Genomic DNA, 22,009 nt, shown 5'->3' on the forward strand with positions numbered 1-22,009 from the left:
TCTTCACAAGATGGGAGAAGTGTTTGGGGGAGGAGATGGGGTTTCCAGGAACAGTAATAGAAGTTAGATGGTAAGAATAGTACTCTTTTATCTGATTGTGCCCTGAAAGGTGTTGTAAGATATATGAGTTGTTCATTGAAATTGGCTTAGTCTGCCCAATCTTTGTCAAAGACATTCTTCACAGTCATGAATAAGAATTCCTAGAACAAAAAATTGTTTACATCAATTCTTGTTTATGATGCATCACATTAAAGAAAAACAGAAAAACATGTAACATGCTTTTCAATCTTGGTGAGGTAATAGGTCTTAAAATAGCATGTAAAGAGCATTTAAAACAGAGTATTCCCTTCACAGGTGGGTCTGTGTCGTCCTGGAGATTACGGCTCTGATGTCTCGCACTTAAACCTTCACAAAACCTTTTGCATTCCCCATGGAGGAGGAGGACCTGGAATGGGACCAATTGGAGTGTGAGTATCTCTTTATTAGGCTTTTCTTTAAAAAAAAAGTTCCTTAGTGATTCTTCGTTGGCAGTTCACTGAAGTACAGCACCATGAATGGGAGAGGTGTACTGTTATTTGTAAACTTTTGTCCTTCTCCAGGATAATCATGTGCTGAGCTCATGAATGCTGAGGTTCACCTATGCTCCCAAACCCTGACTTTCACGTTGGCCCTTTAGTGTGCATGGTAGACCTTGGTCAGCAGTCTGTTTTGTGAGTAAATGCAGAGATGATCTGTGGACTTCGATGACTGATTCTGCGTGTAGTCCAGAACACAGAAATGGTACATGAATTACATGAATCTATCCTACAGGGCAATCATATTCCTTTAAAAGTAATCTTACTCTTTTAAAAAAATAATTTTGATTTGCATAGCTGCATGAATATCTGTGATAGGTTGAAAACTTAGTGCCATCCTCATTGTCCATAGTTATGTTAATAAACTTTCTGTTGAAGAAGACATAGCCCAGAATTCCTGCAGGACCATGTTTGGAAGGAGTGTGAAGATAATCTACTGCTGAAACTGTCCAGAAATGGTAACACAGGCACACACACTGAAGTTCTAAAATAAATGTTTTTGTTTTAGGAAGAAACATTTGGCTCCCTACTTGCCTACCCACCCTGTCATCAAAATACAGCCGGATAAGGATGCATGTCCTTTGGGTACTGTCAGTGCTGCACCTTGGGGTTCCAGTGCTATACTGCCAATTTCCTGGGTGTATATCAAGGTGTGTAGACTTTTATAAGAAGTATTAGCTGAGGGTCTGTTCCTGTTTCAGCAAGTCTGAGGACCACTTGAACTACACGAGCAGGTTTAAGAACAACACATCATAAGATGTTTGCACAGACTGAAATGCATATGACTACACAACAGTCATAGGTTATTTTCATCTTTTGAAGCTCCTTGTTTGTTTCAGTAGGACAGTGGAGCAGCCTGTTCCCATCAATTGCAGTAGGAAAGGATGGCAGGACAATGGCTGCATCTATGGAGCCTGCTTAATTCTTCTTTCTCTTGTCTTCTTTCTCTTGTGACAAGTGGACACAAGGCAGAAAGCTGCAATCAGGCTTGCCCCTCCACTGTATCTGACATTGAAGTATTCGTGTTTAAAAGCTGCTTAGTAATTACTGTTCTTCCAAGAATATTTTTGGTTTTATGCTGCAGCTTTGTTATAGTTGACTTGTACGTTAACATTTAACTTGCCAAAGTCTGTCTAATTGGAACTTCAATTTCAGGCAATTTTATTGAATTTGAAAAGTGAACTTAGTTTTGGCTTTGGATATGCGACTGCTTGATCATGTTCTATGTAATTTTTTAATTCCTTGCGATTTAGTGATAAGCCTTGCAAATACTTGCTTACATATCTGGAAGTAGTCAGTCAACAGAAATGAGTGTAGATTCAAATTCTGTTTGAGAAAAGGGTGGTCTGGGACTCCAAGCAACATTTAAAGCTTTCAGTGAGAGAGAAGAATTGGAATGGTGAACACAAGGGCAGTGTCATTCAGAGTACCCTGTAGCCAGTTTGATACTCTAACCCTGGAAACTTCCACTCTGAGGGAAACCAGCACTTGTGGATTTTGAAATAAGCAAATGTGAGTTGGTACAACTTCCGTGGTGGCTTTTCAGCTGTGGGTGAAAATCACTTGTGACTGTAAGCTGGTTCCTATTACAGAACATTTAAACTGTAGTAAATTTTTAAGGGGGGCTGTTTCTTCACAATGCAAAGTGCCATCTGTTTACACTGTCCCTTCTAAAGGGGCTACCTTGAATGCTGTTTTGGCTTTCTCCTTTGCCAGCTTAGCTTCTAAATGCAGTGTTAGGAAATTCAGTGACAGTTCAATTCCAGCACTGTCCTTTTACAGTGCTTTAATAGAGAAATAAGCACATCTGCGTTCATTTGGCTCTGTTCTTTGTTAATGCACAGTTTCGTCTGTGATAATGACACCAGCAAGCAAGAGTCTGAGTTGCTGAGATAATCTGTACAGATAGCACACACAGTTTTTTGGGCAGCTTTCTGGACGCTTTTTGTCTGGGATGGTGACAGGGAGCATGTGTAGTTCTTGTAAGTGTGCTTATGACATTCTTGAGTTCTGCTCGCTTTTTCCTATTCTGAGGAAAAGTTTGGGTTGTTCACTTGTTGACTTTAAGCAAAAACTCTTACACAGTAAGCAGTCTCATAAGCTATGTATACCAAAGCTACTGTCAAGTAATAACCCCTGCTCTTCTGTGAGCGTAGTGTGGAAAAGTATAATAGCAGTGTGAGTGCCTTAAAACTACCCAGATGCATTAAGATGCTGTTGTCTATCATGCTTGCCAGTACAAGAACACATTTAGCTTGCTTGAGAGTGTTTTTAGATCTGTTTCTTATGTTATTCCTCTTTCAGACAATGGGAGCCAAGGGTCTGAAACATGCTTCTGAGATTGCTATACTAAATGCAAACTACATGGCAAAGAGGTTAGAGAAGCACTACAAAATCCTTTTCAGAGGAGCAAGAGGCAAGTATTGGAAAATTTGTTGTTTTGGATATATCAATGTCAACATATTTGGATATATCAATATCAACAAAAATATCAACCATTTGTTGACAATTGGACAAATAAAGACAACTTCTACAAAGCTACTATTTTTCCTAGTGTAGGTGTTGGCTTGCAATATGTTCTTTTTTAATGCTACATCGCCAGCTGCATCTCAAACTTCTCTTCTTCACAAGAAGAGCAATAACCTGCCACACTGCTTCTGTGGAGGTGTTGCAATGGAACTGAGATACTTGGAAGTAGAAGAAAAAATGCCTGTTTGTAATTAGATGAAATGATGACAAAAGATGGAGAAGTAAACCTTGGCATCAGATTGTTCTTCTTGAAGTCTAGTACCAGATCAATGAACAGTAGGAAAAGAAGCAACAAAGTTGAAACACCTCCAAAGGTCTCGTAACCAATAGCACAACAGTTTTAAGAATTGGAAGGAATTTTTGGACCTGTACTTTCCCTTGCACACTTTCTCGGAAAACAAAACAAAAAACCAACCTAAATTTCTCTCATTTCCAGTCCTTATTCTCCTTTGTGGAACAGGGAAGAATCCCCTTGGCAATGCAGAATACTTAAGCTACATTCTTGTTCCCTGCTATGGGTGTCCCATATTCAGCAGGACAGAAGTAGTGAATAACAGATGAAAGAATTATCTGTTACAGTAGAGTAACAATCAGAGAATGCTGTTTTGCTTCTGTAAACTGAATAGCACCAAAGAACCTTTGAGTACAATATATATGCTCTTCAAAATATATGCCTTAAATTTAATGGACTACACCTTGGCTAAACCTGCAGGTTGCATATTAAGAGAATATATTATTTCCTCACAGAAGTGAATGGAAGTTGCAGATTTTGAAGGATTCAGCAATGAAATGGAACAAGGTTCTCCAGGATCAAGGATATAAATTTAGATAATTTGTTTGTCTTTAGCCTCTGTAAGACCAGATTTCAGCTTTACTCTGGCATAACGTGAAACTTATTATCTTGTACCTGGCTCATTCAAGATAGCCTAAGATGCAAATGGTGTTAGGGCACTGATAAATCCAATTATTTCCCCAAGTACTTGTAAATTATAGTAGCTACTTTGACTGCCCTTTCCTAGTTCTGATCTTGGAGATGAGGCCGCTTCTTAATGTGACATGGGACTCAGAGGGCCAGTCTTCAAATCCTGAGCTGTCGGATCTCTCACCTGATAATTTCTCAGGTTTGAGTTTTTGCCCAAATTAATATTTTTTATTTGTTTTTTTTGACATATTCTCTGCAACCCCATCGGAATAGACTGCCTGGTAGATTGCATTATTCTCCTAGTAAGTAAACATGTGTACACTTTTTCATTTACAGGTTATGTAGCCCATGAATTCATTTTGGATACAAGACCTTTCAAAAAAACAGCAAACATTGAAGCTGTAGATCTTGCTAAGAGACTTCAGGACTATGGTAATTCAAATGTATTTTTTTAAAAAATAGCAACATAAATGAGAATTTCCTAAATCATTTCTAAAGGGAGCCAGAAACATTCTTGTCCTGTGCTTACGGATGGTGAATCTGGCACATCATTTCATTAAGGGCTTAGAGAGATATTTGCATAGAGCTGCAGTAGCTACTTACAAATCTGCTGCTACCTCCCCAGTTTTGTAAACTGCCTCTTACAATTTGCAATTACATGGGTCAACCATTGCAGCAAGTGGTTTGGAGCCAAGAGCTCAATAAGATTCCAAAAAAAGGAAAAAGAAAGTAATACTTTTGAAGTAGGATAATAGGATTTTAAACACTTCCATCCTGTTACAGTTTAGGCAGTTTTGTACACATGCTCTGAAGAATCTGATCGTGGCTACTCTTCGGCTGCTGGATAAGATGACCCATTGAACTGCTTGATCCTATGCAGCTGTGCTTCTAATGAACATACGTAAAAGCCATTTAAACCCTAACCAGTAATGCTCATCAGAGAAACAATCCAAAGCCCAGTTGTGATACAAAACCGAGCACCCTTCCTGCTCTTTGGCTGCTGTGGCCTTAAATAGCATGCACTACTGAACAGACTTTTCAGTAAGTGTGGAGGCGAGTTCCATGGGTTCCATCCTCTGCAGCCACAAAAGAAGTGTCATGAGGCTGTAACAGGCAGCAGTGCAGGAAGGGAGTCATGAGAGACCACCTTTTCTTTTTACGTTGTTTACCAGTGCAGAAATCTACACTCATCTTCCTTTGCCATTCAGCCTGTCAAGAAAATAAAGTGACAGAAAACTTCTACTGAAGTCAGCAGCAGGAACAGAAATAAAGCAGGAAAGAAGCAATACGCTTTGGGCTGAAAAGTAATGAACCAAAGAGAGCAAGTTTTAGGAGCTTTTCCTTAAATAAGTGTGTAACTTTTATTGCAAATAATACAAAGGCATTACCCTTCAGTGTTAAAAACTAAGATACTTGGAAAGTCTGTCTTACCTCTGCAGTATAATGCCAACAGTACCAATGAGCCCAGTCCTGTAAAGATTATAGAAAAGGCTGAATTTGTGAATCAGTTGCTAGCTAATGCATGTATTAACTCATAACCTATTGTCAGTGATTGATTTTTTCTTTAACAGGTTTTCATGCTCCAACCATGTCCTGGCCAGTGGCAGGGACGCTTATGATTGAACCAACAGAGTCTGAAGATAAGGCAGAGCTGGACAGATTTTGTGATGCAATGATCAGTATTCGGCAGGAAATTGCTGACATAGAGGAGGGCAGGATGGACCCCCAAATTAACCCACTAAAGGTAAGATGCCGTGTAGAACAAGTTACCAGCACCAACTTAACCCTTGAGACTATGTGAGCCTGCTTCCTGGCCTTTCAGTACACTCAAAAATAACTATGTGCAACAGCGAACACATAAACTTCTTGAAATTTGACTTTTTTTAGAAACTTAAAAAACAAAAATTTGAATTTTTACTTTTTCAAGTCAGAAGCCTGGCCCCTTTGCTGACAGAGCAAAGAAAGTTATTTACACAAGCACATGAACTGTAATTTTCAAGGCCATCTCAAAGTCATGAAGGAGAGATGCTTATTTATCTGGTTTAAGAAGGGAAGTGGAATGACCTTAAAACTAACAGTAAAATAAAGTTTGAATTTATTATTTTAGCAACTGCAGCACAAAATTGCTATAGGCTCAAGTTCTGTTCAACTGTTGTAATGCTGTGTTGACTTCAAATGCCTAGGGTATTCAGTGAAAAGCTGGAAGGATATTCAAACCTCGGGCAGTATCTTCAGGCAAACTGAAAAATATCCAGATACTGACTTGCTTCCTGTTTTAAATCTGCCTTTTTCCCCCCCAGATAATGGTATTTTCACTAGCAGCTCTAGACAGTGATTATTTATATGTAGTAATGTGAAGAGGGTTCACAGGGATACTACATTCAACTGAGTTCAGTAATTTCATGTCCTAAACAAGTCTTTTTGCTTCTAGATGTCACCACATACTCTGAACTGTGTCACTTCTTCCAAGTGGGATCGTCCTTATTCCAGAGAAGTGGCAGCATTTCCACTGGTGAGTAAATAATGGATCCCAGTGGTGTGGTAATACATAAATGTACTTTCTGCTCTGTGCTTTTTTGGTCAGTTGAAGGTGATGTAATCTGGTAAGAAAAACAACTTCAGAGCTGTAGAAGAATGGCTGCAGAAGCGTGGCCTTAGAATCTCTGAAGATCTGCACAATCCAGGCCTGGTATTAGAATAGGCCTGTAATCAGAATTGTACTGAAGTTGCTGTGCTGAAGTTAACAAGAAAGGTGGCCTTGAGCTATTCTTGAGTCCTGAGACCAAGTAATTGTGTTGTGCCAACAGGCCGTGGCTGTAACAAGCTACAGCTGCTGGGAAAGCAGGTGCAGGGCCAAGAAAGATGGGGACCGGTCTGGCAATATAGGGAGTAACAAACTACAAGGCTGCAGCACAGCGACTCAATTAGCTACATGGATAGAATGCTTATTTTAGTCATGATAATTAGGGGTGTGAGAACCGCACGTGTTTAGAGACTACTCACCAATTATTGTATTTCTGCTTTACAAATATGCATGTATCGGTTCTATGTAAGTAGTGTTAGAAACTAATAAAGTTGAGCAAGATGCATAACTCATATTGAGCGTCTTCCTGACTCCGGCGAACCCTTCTTCCAACACAGAGCCATTTCTACTGTTGCTCAATTTTTATGTGTGTGAGCTCTAGAGTAGTTCCATTAGTTTTGTTTTTCAAGACAAGGAAAAAAATCTTAAAAGTGTATACACATGAAGTGCAAACTTGGATTTCTAAATCTCAGCACTTCAGTGTTGGATATACCTATTGGAAGCAGCCCATCCTGTTCTGACACACTGCACCAGCGGCTCCCAAAACAGAGTCCCACATCCTGACATTCAAAGCTCTCCTCCAAAGAACTCGGATAAGGGTTTGACAAGATGCATTGTCAGGATGGGGCAAGCCACACCTATGTAAGCCTGCTGCAAATAAAGGTCAGATTGGAGCTGGGTGCATCAGATTTTTTCAGAGCACTGCATAAAACTGCTTCCACAATCTTAACAGCTAAATATATGTGAAACTAACTTTGTTTACCTAAAACTGAACTGCATCCATTTTATTGCTATGTACTGTTTCAAAGAGGAAGAATTTAATGGCACCTGGGAAGTTTGCCACCTTGTTTTATATGTTCTCTAACAACTGTATTGAACAGCACAGGACTTGGTAGTCTCCTCCACTTTCCCTTGGTTCCTGTCTGTAAGCCAGTTATTCAAAGGGTCCGTTTTCTTTTATCCCATGACAACTGCTTCTTTGCAAGCATTTGTTAAGAGAACATGGTTACACTTTTTTGAAAATGTAAATACTCTTTTGCCAACTCTGTTATACATCCCTGTTAACTTTCAGGGACTGCAAAAAGAATTGAAGTATGATTTCACTTCAAAAAATCCACTTCTGCAGCATTCATAATTTTTAAAACTTCTAAAGTCTATTGCTATTATGTAGATTTGCTTTGTACAAAAATCAAAATAGCTGTTTTTTTCTTTGGTACTTAGCCATTTGTGAAGCCTGAAAGCAAGTTTTGGCCCACAATTGCTCGCATCGATGACATATATGGAGATCAACATCTGGTTTGTACCTGCCCACCAATGGAAGCCTACGAATCTCCCTTTTCTGAACAGAAGAGAGCATCTTCGTAAGACTGCTTCCAGCTGCCTGGATTTCGGAGTCCATCAGGATGGCCTTTTCCTCCCAGACCTGATAGGGGATTTATATACTATGTATATTTTGGATAATCACTGTGTTTGTTAATTGAATCACTGCTCAGTTAAAATGTAAATACAGGCAGTATGTTAGGTGTAAACAAAATGTGATTGTTCTGCAGCAGTTGATGTTAAAGTTGCCTTGATTCAGCATTTTGTCTGTTTTGTGCTAGTTCTAAAAATTAACACCCAATTTGCAAAGTGGCATGGAAGATAAGATTAAAAAAAGTAGAAAAGATGCAGATGCATAAGGCAATAGTAATGAATATTAACTGCAGGAGTAATTGTTTATATTTTGTAAAAAAAAAGATGTAATTGTTTAATTTTCTTCATGTATGCCCACTAGCATTGTTAGTGTTAATATTTCTTACTGTTTTTTTTTACCTACCAGTGTTAGTACTCTAATAAAATTGGTCAGAATTCTAAGTGTTGTCATGTTCTGGATTTTAACACTTCAGCTAGATTTGTTGCACAGAGCAGTATGAAATTATGAAGCTTAAGTTCTGATTTGTCAGAACTGCCAGAGCAGTAACAAGGCAAATACGGGCAGAGATTAATAGTTAAATAAATCTGATTTTTTTTAATGAGCTAGAATGATGTTTTGCTGAGCATTAACAAACACAACTTTTTCTCTGTAGCACATCAGTTTTTTCTTGTGGTTCCACCTAATTCTCTTGTTCCAGATAAGGCACAGAGGCACCTTTTCTAACGGGCTGCTTAGTACAAGTTAGAGCTTGTCTAACAAAGTATTCCCCTTCCACAGTTTCTCATTTCGGATACTGGCTTTGGTTTGTACAGTGCACACAGCTTGCCTTGCTTTGTCATGCAAGTCTACAGCTTGTGTAAAAACCGATTCACAGCTTTATCCCTGGCCCTCCAAGAATACTAACAGCACGCCAAGACCAGAGCCCTACTGCTACACACAATGCCACATCCGATCACTCAGTCGCCAGCACGCAAGACCTTGAACAGGAACCTCTTCTTACCTGTTCTGAGTCAAATTTATATAATCCCAGTCCTCTCACCAGTTACACTGGCAAACCATGCATGTTGCAACTGCATTTGAAAGGAAGCTGAGAGTGGGTCTGTGCAGATTAATTAGTGTTTGATGGAAGTGAGCGCCCCTGTAGAGACAAACTCAGTCAGGCACAAGAAGCAGGCTTTTGGTGAATGGGGAAGTAGGTACTGGGGCAACACTCAACAGTGTGGGAAGGCTGCGCAGTTCTGGACTTTACAACCAGCAACCACTCGACCACTTTTTTAAGGTCTACATGCACACATGCCTGGGAGCTTTCTCTGAAGTAACACAGATGAGGTGCACTATTTTAAGTACTGTAATTTTGTGTCCTTTATAATGAAAGTTTTGGGACTGCAGCTTTTTCATTACCTACCTTACAACTTCAGTGGAGGCTTTAATTACACAAAGAGATTGCAGATGACAGGAGACCGGAATGGATTTCATTAAAGGAAGGTTAGGCCAGATACAGTTTTGACATGAACAGCTGCACCCAGGTCCTAAAACGTCTAAATATATAGTGAAGAAAATCAGAATTTTATACTCTAGAATTTACTATTGAAAAGAGCATCTTTTATTACCTACTGATAATAGCAGTAAGGGTGTAAAGAATTGTGAAAAAACACTGCAAACTTGTATGTGAGGAAGGGACAGTCTTTCTATGGTGCCAATCTAACTCCACACAGCCTTGTCATGTCAAGCTACTTTGTTTGTTAAAGGCAGCTACATGTTGCTGGATTGTGTCTGTCAGTTAAAAGACATATTAAAAAATCGGTTTACGTATTCTTGTATTAAGAAGAGAACTTAGCATTGTTGACCTCAAACTGGCAAATTCATATCAATTAACTGGTAAAAGCTATCAAATGGAAAAAAGCATTAAAAGCTATAAAATATTTTACAGCACTCAACTACAAAGTAAAAAGCCACAAATCCTATATGCTTACTGCACAGATGCAATGATTGTTATGAAGGTAAAATTACATCTGCTTTCCCCATAAAATACTGAGCTACTGTTTTGCAAAACAAGTTCAACAGGATATAAGAATCTGTCTACAGCTCTTTTAAACCGTATGCTTAACACTAATGCCAATTCACCTACCGGACAAAGGCTGAACCCTCATTCCAGTAAGCACAGAAAAAGCTGAGTAATTACATCTTTCAAATCTGTTCAGCAGCACCTTTTTTTGATATATGAGGGGTAGTACCAGCATTAGGTATTTTGGATGCAACTGAAAACCTAAGTAGAATGTGAGGGAGACTGGGGGGAGGGAGAGAAGTTACGTACTTCCAATGAGGTGAACAAGCCACAAAGCTAACTTTCAGCCACAAGAAACAGCGCTGCCACGTACATCTCAATGACTGATTCATCACCACACCACGGGTATGGGCAAGACCTTAAGTTACTGAGAATGACCCATGTACTTCCATATATACTCCTATATATGCCTACTTTGCAGGTTACAGGCTGTCAGTGCAGTCCCATCCCACTGTGGGAATCTGCCTAATGGCTGTGTGGGGCACCCAGAGCTCCCAGCTGCATCGAGCCGGCTCTGGCAGCAACACTGCCAACACCAGCAGGGCACGAAGGGCTGCCTCTCACTCTGGTACATGGACTGAGCACTAACAAGCTTCTTCAAACGCTCAGCAGAGACCAGAGCAGCTACGTGACAGCTGCTGCCCTACAGTAAGTGTGAGGCCATGGACATTGATGTCAGGCTGGTTTTTTTTTCTTAATTAACAATGTTTTTTTCATTGTGAAATGAGCTAAGGAATATAAAGCCTCATGTCTGAAAAATAAGAAGCCCACCCAAAAGAAAGCATTTAATAATCTGGAAAAAAAATCCTATAAAAATGTTATAATTTAAATAAGTGGATAACAGTAAAAACAACATTAGCAACTTTTCTGAATCATAAAATATTTAATAAGGTATATTTGGGGGGGGATATATTGTATATAAAATTTCAGATCACAATATGAAGCGATTTGAACCCTCTCCAAGCTAGCACTGCCTTCAATGCTGTGTAGATGTATTGCCACTGATACAAGACCTACTAAAAGCATACAGTTTAACTAATACAGAAGTGGCTTTTTAATATGAAATATTTTTTACACAACTAGAGTGTCTTGAATACCCTCTTTAAGTGCAAAAAACACAGATCACTTCACACTAATGCAGCAACAATGCATTCATATTGTTCTCATTAGTCATTAGTAGTCAACTTGCATAAGATACAAGAAAAGCACAATGAAGCTCACAAAAATAGACTAAAAATCAGCCTGTTCTTGCAAAAAAATACAGCATAACAGAAGAAAAAGACAAAAAAGGATTATGCACACCACAGAATTTGCTGTTCTTTAATCCAGCTGGTTTAAGTGCTGTTTCTGGTTTTTTTGCTGTTTTTTGTTTTGGTTTGGGGTTTTTTTTTTTTGTAAATCAAACCACATGGACCAGGCACAACTAATATTCAGGAGGCAGTGTGTAGCTAAAACTTAACTAACTTTTTGTCATCCCCACAATTTATTTTCCTCTGTCCTGAGGTAGTTACAAAAAAAACAAATCATAAATTAAGCATCAGCTAGGCCAGTAAGAGCTGAGGCTTTTTTTTTTTTTTTTTTTTCCTTTAAAAACTATTTGATAACTGGCCAAAACTACCCTTGATGTTAAAAGACAGCTAAGAGTTGGAGTTCTCACTACACCAAAAAGATGGCTATGAGGGGAAGAGGGTTAGCTGCTTCAAAATGTGACAAGATATTGAGTCCCATCAAGCTGGCTGGTCCACTGTTGAATTTCCCATGTTTATTCTCCTTTACTGTCTATAAAGTCACTGGGAGAAGTACGGAAGGATCTGAGCACATCATCGTCCTTTACTGTAACCAGGGAAGAACTGGTCCAGTAGTGTCTGCAGTATCTTGTTGGGAACCATGGTGTAGCCCTTTCCCAGGTCATAGCGGCAGGCAGGGCAGGTGAAGACTTCAGCTCTGAAGGAGCGCTGTAAACAACTCTAGGACACACAAAGACAGAGAAGTCAACTGTGAGAACTTTGTTTGACTCCTCAACCAGCAAAAACTGAAGAATCACTATAAACCAAAGATGCAATCTGCTGTACCGCCAGAAAACAGGAACTCATTACCAAGCCCTGTGGCGCCTGCCTCTGCCTCTACGACTAAAATGTCCTGACAAGTGAACTGCTTCCTGCTGGGGTACGAAACATTGAGCTTGGGAGGAATTAAACTAAATCACTACTGAGATTTCCCCTTAATTCCCACAAGTGCCTTCCTGTGAACCAAAGCAACGTCTGTAGCTTCCTTCTAGCTTCACGGTTAGATTGCTACAGTCTTCCAGACTTTCATTTCAAGCGGAAGGTGAGTATACCAGGTATACAGTTTATGTAATAATCATCTACATCTACCTCATCAGATGAGATTCTGTAAGCTTTAAAGGCGTACGCAGAATCATACGGTCTCTAACACATTATCATCAGTGCTGCCCTCCTTACTAGGTTACTACAGGCTGCAGAGAGACCAAGCATCTCAGCTGAGTATCAGAAATTTATCAGGGCAGATCTGTACCCAAACAGCGACAGCATCTTCCTACCAAACTGTTCCTTACATCTTTAACTGGATGCTATTTTGTATTCACAAATAAAGCTTTCTCTTCTCCATGGTCTTCCAATTTCCGTAATTCTAATTATTAACCCTTTCACAACAGTTTTTATGTTTTTAAGGAGCCATAATCATTCTATGTCTGCAGGCCATCCATAACAACACAGTGATTTTTACTGGAGTGATACATACCTTCTTGAACAGCAAGCCTGCACTACCAGATACTGTACTAGGATGGTAATAGTTTGAATCCTTTCAGGCTCTCAGGCAGAAACACCAGGTATGGCAGGCACAGTTCGGACAGGCACAATTCAGCACATGATTCTGTACACACTAGTACTACAAAAATTAACTCTAGTACAAATTGGATTCCATACTCCTTATATTATATCCAAGCAATTGAGATTTTAAGATATGTGTTATAAACTGACTTCTGTGGCCCTCCTACCACAAATACCACCAAGAATTTGGAATAACAAGATAACGTAACTTACTCCAAGTAAGACCAAATAATTTTCTTGTATTCTCCCTGCATCCTTTCAACCACTCTTTTAATAATAAGTGTGCAACACAATTATAAAATCTGGTTTTATTCCTTAACTATGTAAAAAAAAATAATTATTGTTACTGTACCAACATCTAGCTCCTAGACCAAACCAATTCCTATTGTAATTCTACCGATCACAAAGGAATGCCAGCAATGGTAACATTCACTCATATGTCTATCAGGAACGATCCTAAATGTACTTCCATGCTTTATTACACAAAAATACGGTTACACAGCAATCACCAAATGCAAACTTGTTGCATATTTTTGCTCAGAATGTTAGGCAACAATTATTGTCTTCCTACAAAACATACGGCTTTGGCGACTGGTGTTTCAGATCCAAGAAAACAGCCCAGAGCAAGACTGAGTTTATTCTTACTTTACAGACGTTGTGGAGGCACTCTGTTGTCACTGGCTGGTAAACCAGCTCCTGGCAGCAGACACACATAAAGGATTGTTCCAGTTTCTTCAGAAAATTCTAGTGTCGGGCAAAGGAATAAAAAAGACAAGCACTATTACAGCTCTCATAAATGCCACTTATTTACATAAAAGACAATGAACTTCCAGAAGTTAAGTCCTCCATATCCATGAGTGCAGCTTTCTAAAGGTAATTAGAAAGCAGGTCCATAACTGCTTCATTTCCCTGCTCTTCCACAAATCAGAGAACTAATGTTTTAAAGATTATTTACTTGTTTGTATGAGTATTGTTATAAACAAAATGAAACAGACTGGAGGGCTCCTCATGCCTGATTCTTAACATAGGTCAGAAAATTTAGTAATTACGTTTGTTAACTGCTGCTAGAAATCTGCATGTCCCTGAAAGATCTCTGCCTCTGGAACCATATGGAAATCTTATCAGTAAGAATCTGTAGAAGAATGACCTCTCAGTAACTCAGCTAATTTTAAATTATTGTTTTCTCCTTTTTACAGACACATATCTCTATTGCCTGTCATCCTGCACAATTTTAAGAGCTGGAATTCCTTCTAGTCATTACAGACACTGGACAGAAGACAGGTAACAGTGTGTAACTTTACACAGTTCCTACCCAGTAACAACTGCAAGAGCATTACAGTAAAAACTAGTACTATGAGTAGAAGAACAGGGAGTTATAGGTGCTTTTTCTGTTACAGACACACCATAAATAGCTACTGGTAACTCTCAAATAAACTAATTATGTATGTCCATTTTTAGATATTCACTTTGCAACCAATGCTTTGGTTTTCACTGAGCTGAGTTTTATTAAGTTTTTTTAACTTCTTAGTGCCTTGATTTCTTCTACAAAACAGCTAAAATAAACATGACCTTGACATCTATAAGACTAATTACCACTGTAAGACATAATATTTTGGGAGACACTCCTTTTGTGGACTTTTTTTTATGCAAGCGTCTATAGTCTCTTCAATCTTGAGCTACCCTTGCTATTTTCTTGACATTTAGGGGAAGGAATGTATTTTCTCTCTTACTTAAGGTTCCCTCTTGACAAAATGGGATAATCTAGATTTGGATTAAAGTATTTTCATTTCATATCTAAATCTGAAGATGACAGTACTTCTATACTCTGTTTAAACAAAGCTAGCAAGCTGTATTTTCTGTTTCTTTCTAAACAAAAAGTAGTGACTAAAATTATCTTCCTGTCTGATTTCTCACATCAGCACAGCACAAAAACATATTTGTAATTTCAGAGAAAACATGCTCCCTTCAAAAATGAAAATAAAAAGAAAGGCCACTTCTAACTTCAAAATGTGTTTTGAGCAAGGAAATATCTCTATTAAGCTAGCGTAAACCAAGCCATCAACAGCAAATTGTACAAGCGAGGATTGTTTTCTTGGAATCAAAGTCTTAGAAATAAAAATAATGCTAGACAGTCTATATTCAGCAAAAGTTCAACATGCAAATCAGGTTTCAGGAGACACTCAAGATTTCTCCTAACAGTCCAAATAAAAGGTAAACATTAAAAATTATGCATGCAGCAAACATACTGGTCCTTCCTTAAGAGAAGCAAGTACTTCATCCCACAGTTTCTGGTTCATACAGTCTTCTCTAATCAGCCACTGCTGCTCTTGGGTCAGCTGGAAAGCCTCTCCTTTCCCTCCATCTCCCATCCTCATGGCTTTGGGTGTATTTGTAGGTTCCTCTATACCTGCTTAAGATTATGACCATCAGACACAGTAACAACAGAATGTTAGTTTGAACTAATAGAAGGGGAAGAGAAAATTGTTTCTAGAAGGGTAAAACATGGATTACACTCATGGATTGCGGCAATCAAATCCCTATTCCAACTCATACTCATCAGCATTGTTTTGAACTGCAGCACACAGCTGCACAGAAGGCTGTTCATTTTTCTACAGAGCTTAAGAGAAAAAAACTCCCTAAGAACAGTAAATAGGGTAAGGTCCCTACACTAGTACTTCATTACAGAGCATGTGCTTATCAATTTACATTAGCATTCCACATAACTTCATATTTCTGCAAAGTTTTCACGCTGCTGGCTTAATAAATGTAACATGACAGGCTTTGCTGATGAACGCTAAGAAGGTAAAAAGCAATACCATCATGAATTGTCCTTTTCTGGTTTCCATTACTCTGGCTGGTTGGCTCGTGTTTCACAGCTTGCTTTTTAACCTTATCTTTCTTCTCCCTACTAGCCATGGCTTCCAAATAACCTTCTGGATACTAAAATAAAACAGTACAGATTTAAAACAAAATCCATTGGCATACAGAAATTCCCAAGTACCAACAAGACTAATTTCTAAAAGACTTTAAAACCCTGTGAGTACATATTTAAATAACAACTACAAAATAATGTTTAAAACCCTACAGGATGGAGAAAACATTTCAGTATCTATTACTAAGAAAGTGTAGTCAAGTCAAAGAATCTAATCCAGACCTGATTGTATTAAAAGGAACCTGATATCCATATCCATATCCATGCCCTATCGACTATACAAATCAGGCAAAGTTGAAGATGATGGTATGCTGCAAGACACACCATTGTCTTGCTAAGAAAAGAAACTGTATGTTGATTCTTCACATCTTACATGGATTCTGCAATGCCCAAGTCCTCCCAGGTCAGTTTAATTCTGAATACACTAATTACACAAACTCCTCAGTCATATATAGAGAAAAATAGATAAAAATGTGCAGGTTTTTAGATTTCTCAGACAGACTCAACTATAACAACAGTGGCTTGTAGAAATTCTTTCCAGCTTAAGGATCACAAAACTGGATTCAAACTCTGCATTTTCCAATCCATATATGCAAAACAATTCACTGCTAAGGCAGAAAGCTTCATCCACCGTTCCTTCTGCTGTGCCACTATTACAGGATTCTTCCAGTCTGCAGATAATCTGTAGTGGTTTTTGGCATTAAATCCTGCCACAGTGAAGTACAGGGGAAAAAACGGGCCTTCAATTTAACTGATTTCTATTTCTGGAATTCGTTTACTGGAACCAGGAATAAAAACAACTCAGCGAGTCCTGATTCGAACCTGTACGCTCAGACCCAGTTTCTTTGACCGCTCCATTCCTTCTGAAGTCCAAGGTGCAGGCTCAACATCATCTCTCCTCAGAAGATAGCGCCAAACTAAAAATCCACATTTTCCAATTTCTGGCCAATATTTCACCACCTAAACAACAATATAAAATTACTGCCATTATTTTATCACAAGCCAAACACATGCATATAGTCATGCTTCAATTGTTTAAGAAGACATGAGAAGACTAAGTTATCCATTACATTATATATCATACAGCAGCTGTTCCCTCAGGTGAGAAATTTTTGTATTTCTGATAAATACAGTGCTCTTAAAAGGCACGTGCCTTTATTTCAGAAGCTGAGAAGTCATTAAACACACAAAAAGCTAGGATGTAGTTGGAAGGAGTGAGGAAATTATTTGATTTCCAGGGATGAATATGACTCAGTAAGCTCACAGAAAGTAGCTGTCATATTCAACTTTATATATCCTATTACAGATTATGTTCTATTATCACTGCTCTGAATAGTTTCATTTTGGTTCTTCACAGAATAAGCTAGGGCTAAAAAGCTATCACGGAGAAAAAAAGAACTATTTCTAAGTAATAATGATGCATTTGCAATGTAACACATATGAGATATTTTGAACTAGCTGAAGAAAGATGTTATGTTGCACTCAGAAGAAATCAGGGTACCTTGTAAATGCCATCGTATCTGTTGCCTTCCTCTGGGGCATATTTGCTGATTCGCCGTCCCTTTGAACTGCGCACTACTCTGACTGGCTTACCAGCTCTCCAGTTCTTAGACTCTGCTCCATTTTTGTCATCCAGTGGGGCATCACAGTTAAGGGCCAATGCCCTAGAAAGAGATTTAAAGTCTCCATAAACCAGACTACTTCACTCAACAGATTTTTGAGAATTAATGTAATTAAGTCATATCTATTCCACTTGTCTAATTATGCTGTATCAAGCAGCACAGAACTTTTCAGTGTAGTCTTTAAAAACGGCAGAACCAACGGATGCAATGGCATATATGCTACCAGGTATGGTAAGAAAAAAAATGGGAACACAAAAAATCTTGCTGTCAAGGTTTCAGATGAAAAATCAGCTGATATTTCTAAATAAAACAAACCAATCCTTTTAGATTCAATATTATTCATTTTTAGAATAATCCCTTCCTAAACAGCACTGAGAGAATTAAAAGAAAAATATAACAAAAGGCAAGCTTTCCCTATCACTATTCCTCATTAACTGCGGATTTTAAGGCTTTATAAGTGTGTACACAAAAGCAATGAATATGATGAAAAACACAATAGAGAAAAAAAGTACATAGTAACCATTCAAAAAACCTCTAAAAATTAAGTGAAACCGCTCACATAAAACATAAATGGCCTCAAAGTAGGAGTTAGGTAATAGTAGGTAACTCAAGGACAAGCAGATCCCTTTACCCACTAGCTACCACCAAGACCCTCTTCCAGAAACCTGGAGCGAGACAGCATGAACACCTACTACGCCAAGCTGCCGTAATGAACAGTATTTCTACTGCCACAGCGTAGTTTGTTCAGGGATTGAAAACCCTTCAGAATCAGACTCAAACCAAACCAACCATGGATCTCAGAACTGAAGAAATTGTAGGGTTTATAAACAGCCGTGTTATGAGTATAAACCCCACATGGTACAGAACAGTATGAGACAGGCATACAGTGAAATTGCTAATACAAAACCAAAACTTTAAAAAGGAAAAATAACTGGACAAGCAAAAGCAGTACTGATTCAACTGCACGAATCATAACTTTCAGTATCAAAATGCTTGAATACTTGTATCAAAACCAGTAACTGAGAGCTGCCCCTTGTTACACTCCATGTGCACCAGTGCCTGCAAAGCTACAAGGCAAGCTTCACCAGTGGATTTCTCATCTGCTAAGAGCAAACAAATGCTGACACTAGGGAATCCAACTTTTAATTCTCTTCCTAAAGCAAGTTTACTCTGCTCCCTAAATATGCTTGTAACCTATTGCCTAAACCTACCTTCATCTTCCTTCCCCCCTTGCTCACATCACATTCCCTCTCTGTCTCCCTCCCTGCCTCTTCAGCAGCCATGTCAAGCTTTTCCCCTCTCCCACCTAAGCACCACAAAAAGCTTGGAAGACTCCCTTTCCACTTGGCTTCACAGCAGCAGATCTTACCTAAAAGCAAACGTGGCAAAGAAAAGGTCTTGGCCTATCTCCACACCCCACAGGTGTTAAGTGGTCAGTTGCATTAGCAGAAATTACGCTTTCAGAAACAGAAAAGGATGGAGAACTCCTTGTTCAGGAAGGCTTTTAGAGAATGTAAAATGACCTCAATATAAAGCAACACCCTAATTCCTTGATTTTCACAGAAAACTATGATGGAAGAAAGGGGTAGCAAAATGGAAAAGATTTAACATGGGAAAATGAACATGCTTGCTTCCTACTTACATTTTTTGATTTAACCATTGAAGAAGAAATTTAAAAAGAAACACCTGCAATATAAAACTTTCACCCAAGAGTTTTGACAAAGTTCTCATTAAATTGAAACAGAGTCCCCTGAAGGAAATTGTAGCACAATTTCAACAGGTGACATGAGTACTAGCTGCACCAGCAATACAGCAAAATATTTTATTGTGTGTGTGTTTCTTTAAATCAACAAAACCTAATGCTTGATAAAAAGCCTCTTAGCAGCAGGAGGCACCACTGTTTATAAAAGCAGCATGTACAGGGGTGAATGAACACAGCAAAATGCTGGTTTAAATTAAAGCACTATAACTCATCTCTTTGCTTTAGAATGCTTTTTAACTTTTATCTTCAAAACTTACCTATTCATGTGTGTTAACGTCTGATCAAATGAATGTTCTCCAATCCTTTTATTGCCAGAAAGATCTCTACCTCCACTCCCAGTGTAAGTAAATTCATCTCCTCGATCCTGTGCAAGAAGATTATACTTTGTTTTAACACATCAAAGTAAAGCAACTCAATTTAAAAAATATGGAACTTCATTTGTTCTATTTAGTCAGAGAGAGAAAAACTATAATCCAAGGCACAGAAAGATGCGTTTTCAATTTCAGCATCATGTCCTTCTACAGCACTTGTGCCAGCACAAAGCTACTGGACTGGTCTGGACATAACATATTCTCCAGAAAAATCTTATTAATAAATTGCCTGCCTTAAAAAATTGGACTTCAGCACCTTTTAGAAAGCCATTTTTGAGAACAACAAAAAGAATATTCTGAGGAAGGGAACATATTCTAGTAAGTGTTTACTTGCTCTAGAGCTTTCAATTAGTTTACAAGAATATCATGTCTGTAGAATACATAACAAATACCTTGGAGGGATCACTTCAGCTCGTGCAAGAGGCTCAGTGCTATTAAGTACAAACAGCTCTGCCTTACGTATAAGGCAGGTGCTTTAATGCAATAATAATCGCAGCTCTTCTGAAGTATTAAGAGCTTAAACTCATTTAGATTCACATTTTGTAAGCTGATATAATACTGTAGTGTATTTCCTACATAGAATTTTCTCTAAATTGAAGGAAGGTTGATGAAATCTTTTACCATGAACTGCAACAAAAGTAAAAATCTACATACATGTAAGTAAAGTGAGTATTACTGTTTTCTTTAGGAAATACGTCACAGAAGTTCATGCTACTCCTGACAAATCCAAGTATTTCTATATACATATATATATTTTAAAAATAAATTTAATATTATATCTCTTTGGAGATGCAACTTTTTTGTACAAAGCATGAAGCAATAGTAGAAGAGAAATACTTAATAGGAAAATAATTTTTATATGAATTTTTATAGCAAAAATCTGAACATGTACGCAGTAGTAAAATTCAGTCAATTTCTTACCACTATTAAAAGTCTGACATTATTAAGGATCCAGTGCAAGACTGTTACAGATTATTTCATGACTGACAACAGCAGAAAAAGAGAAAGTTAGAAAGAGAAATGCTGGTTGAACAAGGCCATAGATTAACTTTAGAGATTATGTTTAATTTATTCCATGTAGGGAAAACCTAACAGAAATTCAGCTGCCACATTAGAGTATTTTTTGTTTGAAATTTATCTAGATACAGTAACAAACAAGTGCTATGAAGTTAAAAAAATACTCTAAACCTAACAAAGACATGTACAAACACTGGTATATAATTTCTTAAAACAGCCTACTTACTCTGCTCAATGAATCTCTAAAAAATAACAGAAATAGAATGATGTTGTACAAGGACAATATATGAAACAACTTCAAACGAATGAAAGACTGACAAGGTAAGAACTATTTACTAAGAAAGGACATAAAATCAATTGTATAAAATAAGGTATCACAGAACTGAGATATGTTTAATTTTTCAGTGATTGTCAAGGAAAGAAAATGTGCAGATCACACAAAGATGATTGTGATAAAAATATGAATAGGGATGGATTTGCTTGATGAATCAGGCCCATTCAAACAAATTGCATTTCAACACTGGATAAGAAGCTTGTGCCAAGCTCAGAAAACCAGAAAGATGTATCTTGGAAAGTCAGAATCCAGAATGATTTGGGTTTCATAGCAAAGAAGAAACTGAACACATGTTCATGGTGTGGCAGAGTGGGGAAACTGCTGCAGCAGTTTTTTGATGCACAAGCAGAAATAAACTGAAACTGGAAGGTGATTTTTTTCCTCTTTTTAGAACATAATGTTGAGACAAATACTGAAATAACATCTATGTAAGAACGTAAAAAAACAGAAGAAAGACAAATTCCACTATATATACATGAGGAAGATGGAGAAAATTATTTAAAACACAAGACTGTTTTGTTTATCACAACTAGGTAGAACAATCTTCATGAGAAGAAGGTACTGAATAGTCTTTTTTATCATAAAAGGTACTGAATAGCCTTTTTTATCATAAAAGATGAACATAAATCAAAGACAAACCACTACAGACTTGAGCCAAAAAAGCTCAAGCGAGAAGGCATAAATGCACCAGTATTCATCATTACCTGCTGGAACACACTTCTATAGAAAATGGGTTAAATGTAAAAGGTCTAAACCCACCAAACTTCCAATGTCTTCAGAGAAAGACTGAGTGGTTCTCTGGGTAGTACTCTAA

At 38.0% G+C, this 22,009-nt stretch overlaps 2 protein-coding genes across 4 annotated transcripts in view; one reads left to right on the top strand and one right to left on the bottom strand.

Annotated features, from left to right (window-relative positions):
* GLDC (glycine decarboxylase) overlaps positions 1-8,683 on the top strand; it is a 52,042-nt gene extending 43,359 nt beyond the window's left edge. Inside the window, 7 exon segments of the mRNA XM_040580080.1 lie at positions 355-467; positions 1,084-1,225; positions 2,880-2,991; positions 4,363-4,458; positions 5,598-5,770; positions 6,458-6,538; positions 8,051-8,683. Of these exon segments, the coding sequence (XP_040436014.1) occupies positions 355-467; positions 1,084-1,225; positions 2,880-2,991; positions 4,363-4,458; positions 5,598-5,770; positions 6,458-6,538; positions 8,051-8,194 (861 nt within the window). The 3' untranslated portion in view covers positions 8,195-8,683.
* A 2,495-nt stretch (positions 8,684-11,178) lies between these two features.
* UHRF2 (ubiquitin like with PHD and ring finger domains 2) overlaps positions 11,179-22,009 on the bottom strand; it is a 95,289-nt gene continuing 84,458 nt past the window's right edge. For 2 of the 3 annotated variants that reach the window (XM_040579328.1, XM_040579331.1), the window contains 7 exons: positions 19,731-19,837; positions 17,591-17,753; positions 16,912-17,049; positions 15,974-16,097; positions 15,404-15,567; positions 13,803-13,901; positions 11,179-12,275 (listed from right to left, as the gene is read on the bottom strand). In XM_040579328.1, the coding sequence (XP_040435262.1) occupies positions 12,129-12,275; positions 13,803-13,901; positions 15,404-15,567; positions 15,974-16,097; positions 16,912-17,049; positions 17,591-17,753; positions 19,731-19,837 (942 nt within the window). In that variant the 3' untranslated portion in view covers positions 11,179-12,128. The remainder of the gene's footprint in view (positions 12,276-13,802; positions 13,902-15,403; positions 15,568-15,973; positions 16,098-16,911; positions 17,050-17,590; positions 17,754-19,730; positions 19,838-22,009) is intronic. The other variant, XM_040579329.1, reaches the window with a different exon arrangement.

Source organism: Falco naumanni, chromosome Z (assembly GCF_017639655.2).
Source record: "Falco naumanni isolate bFalNau1 chromosome Z, bFalNau1.pat, whole genome shotgun sequence".
NCBI classification, from domain to species: Eukaryota; Metazoa; Chordata; class Aves; order Falconiformes; family Falconidae; genus Falco; species Falco naumanni.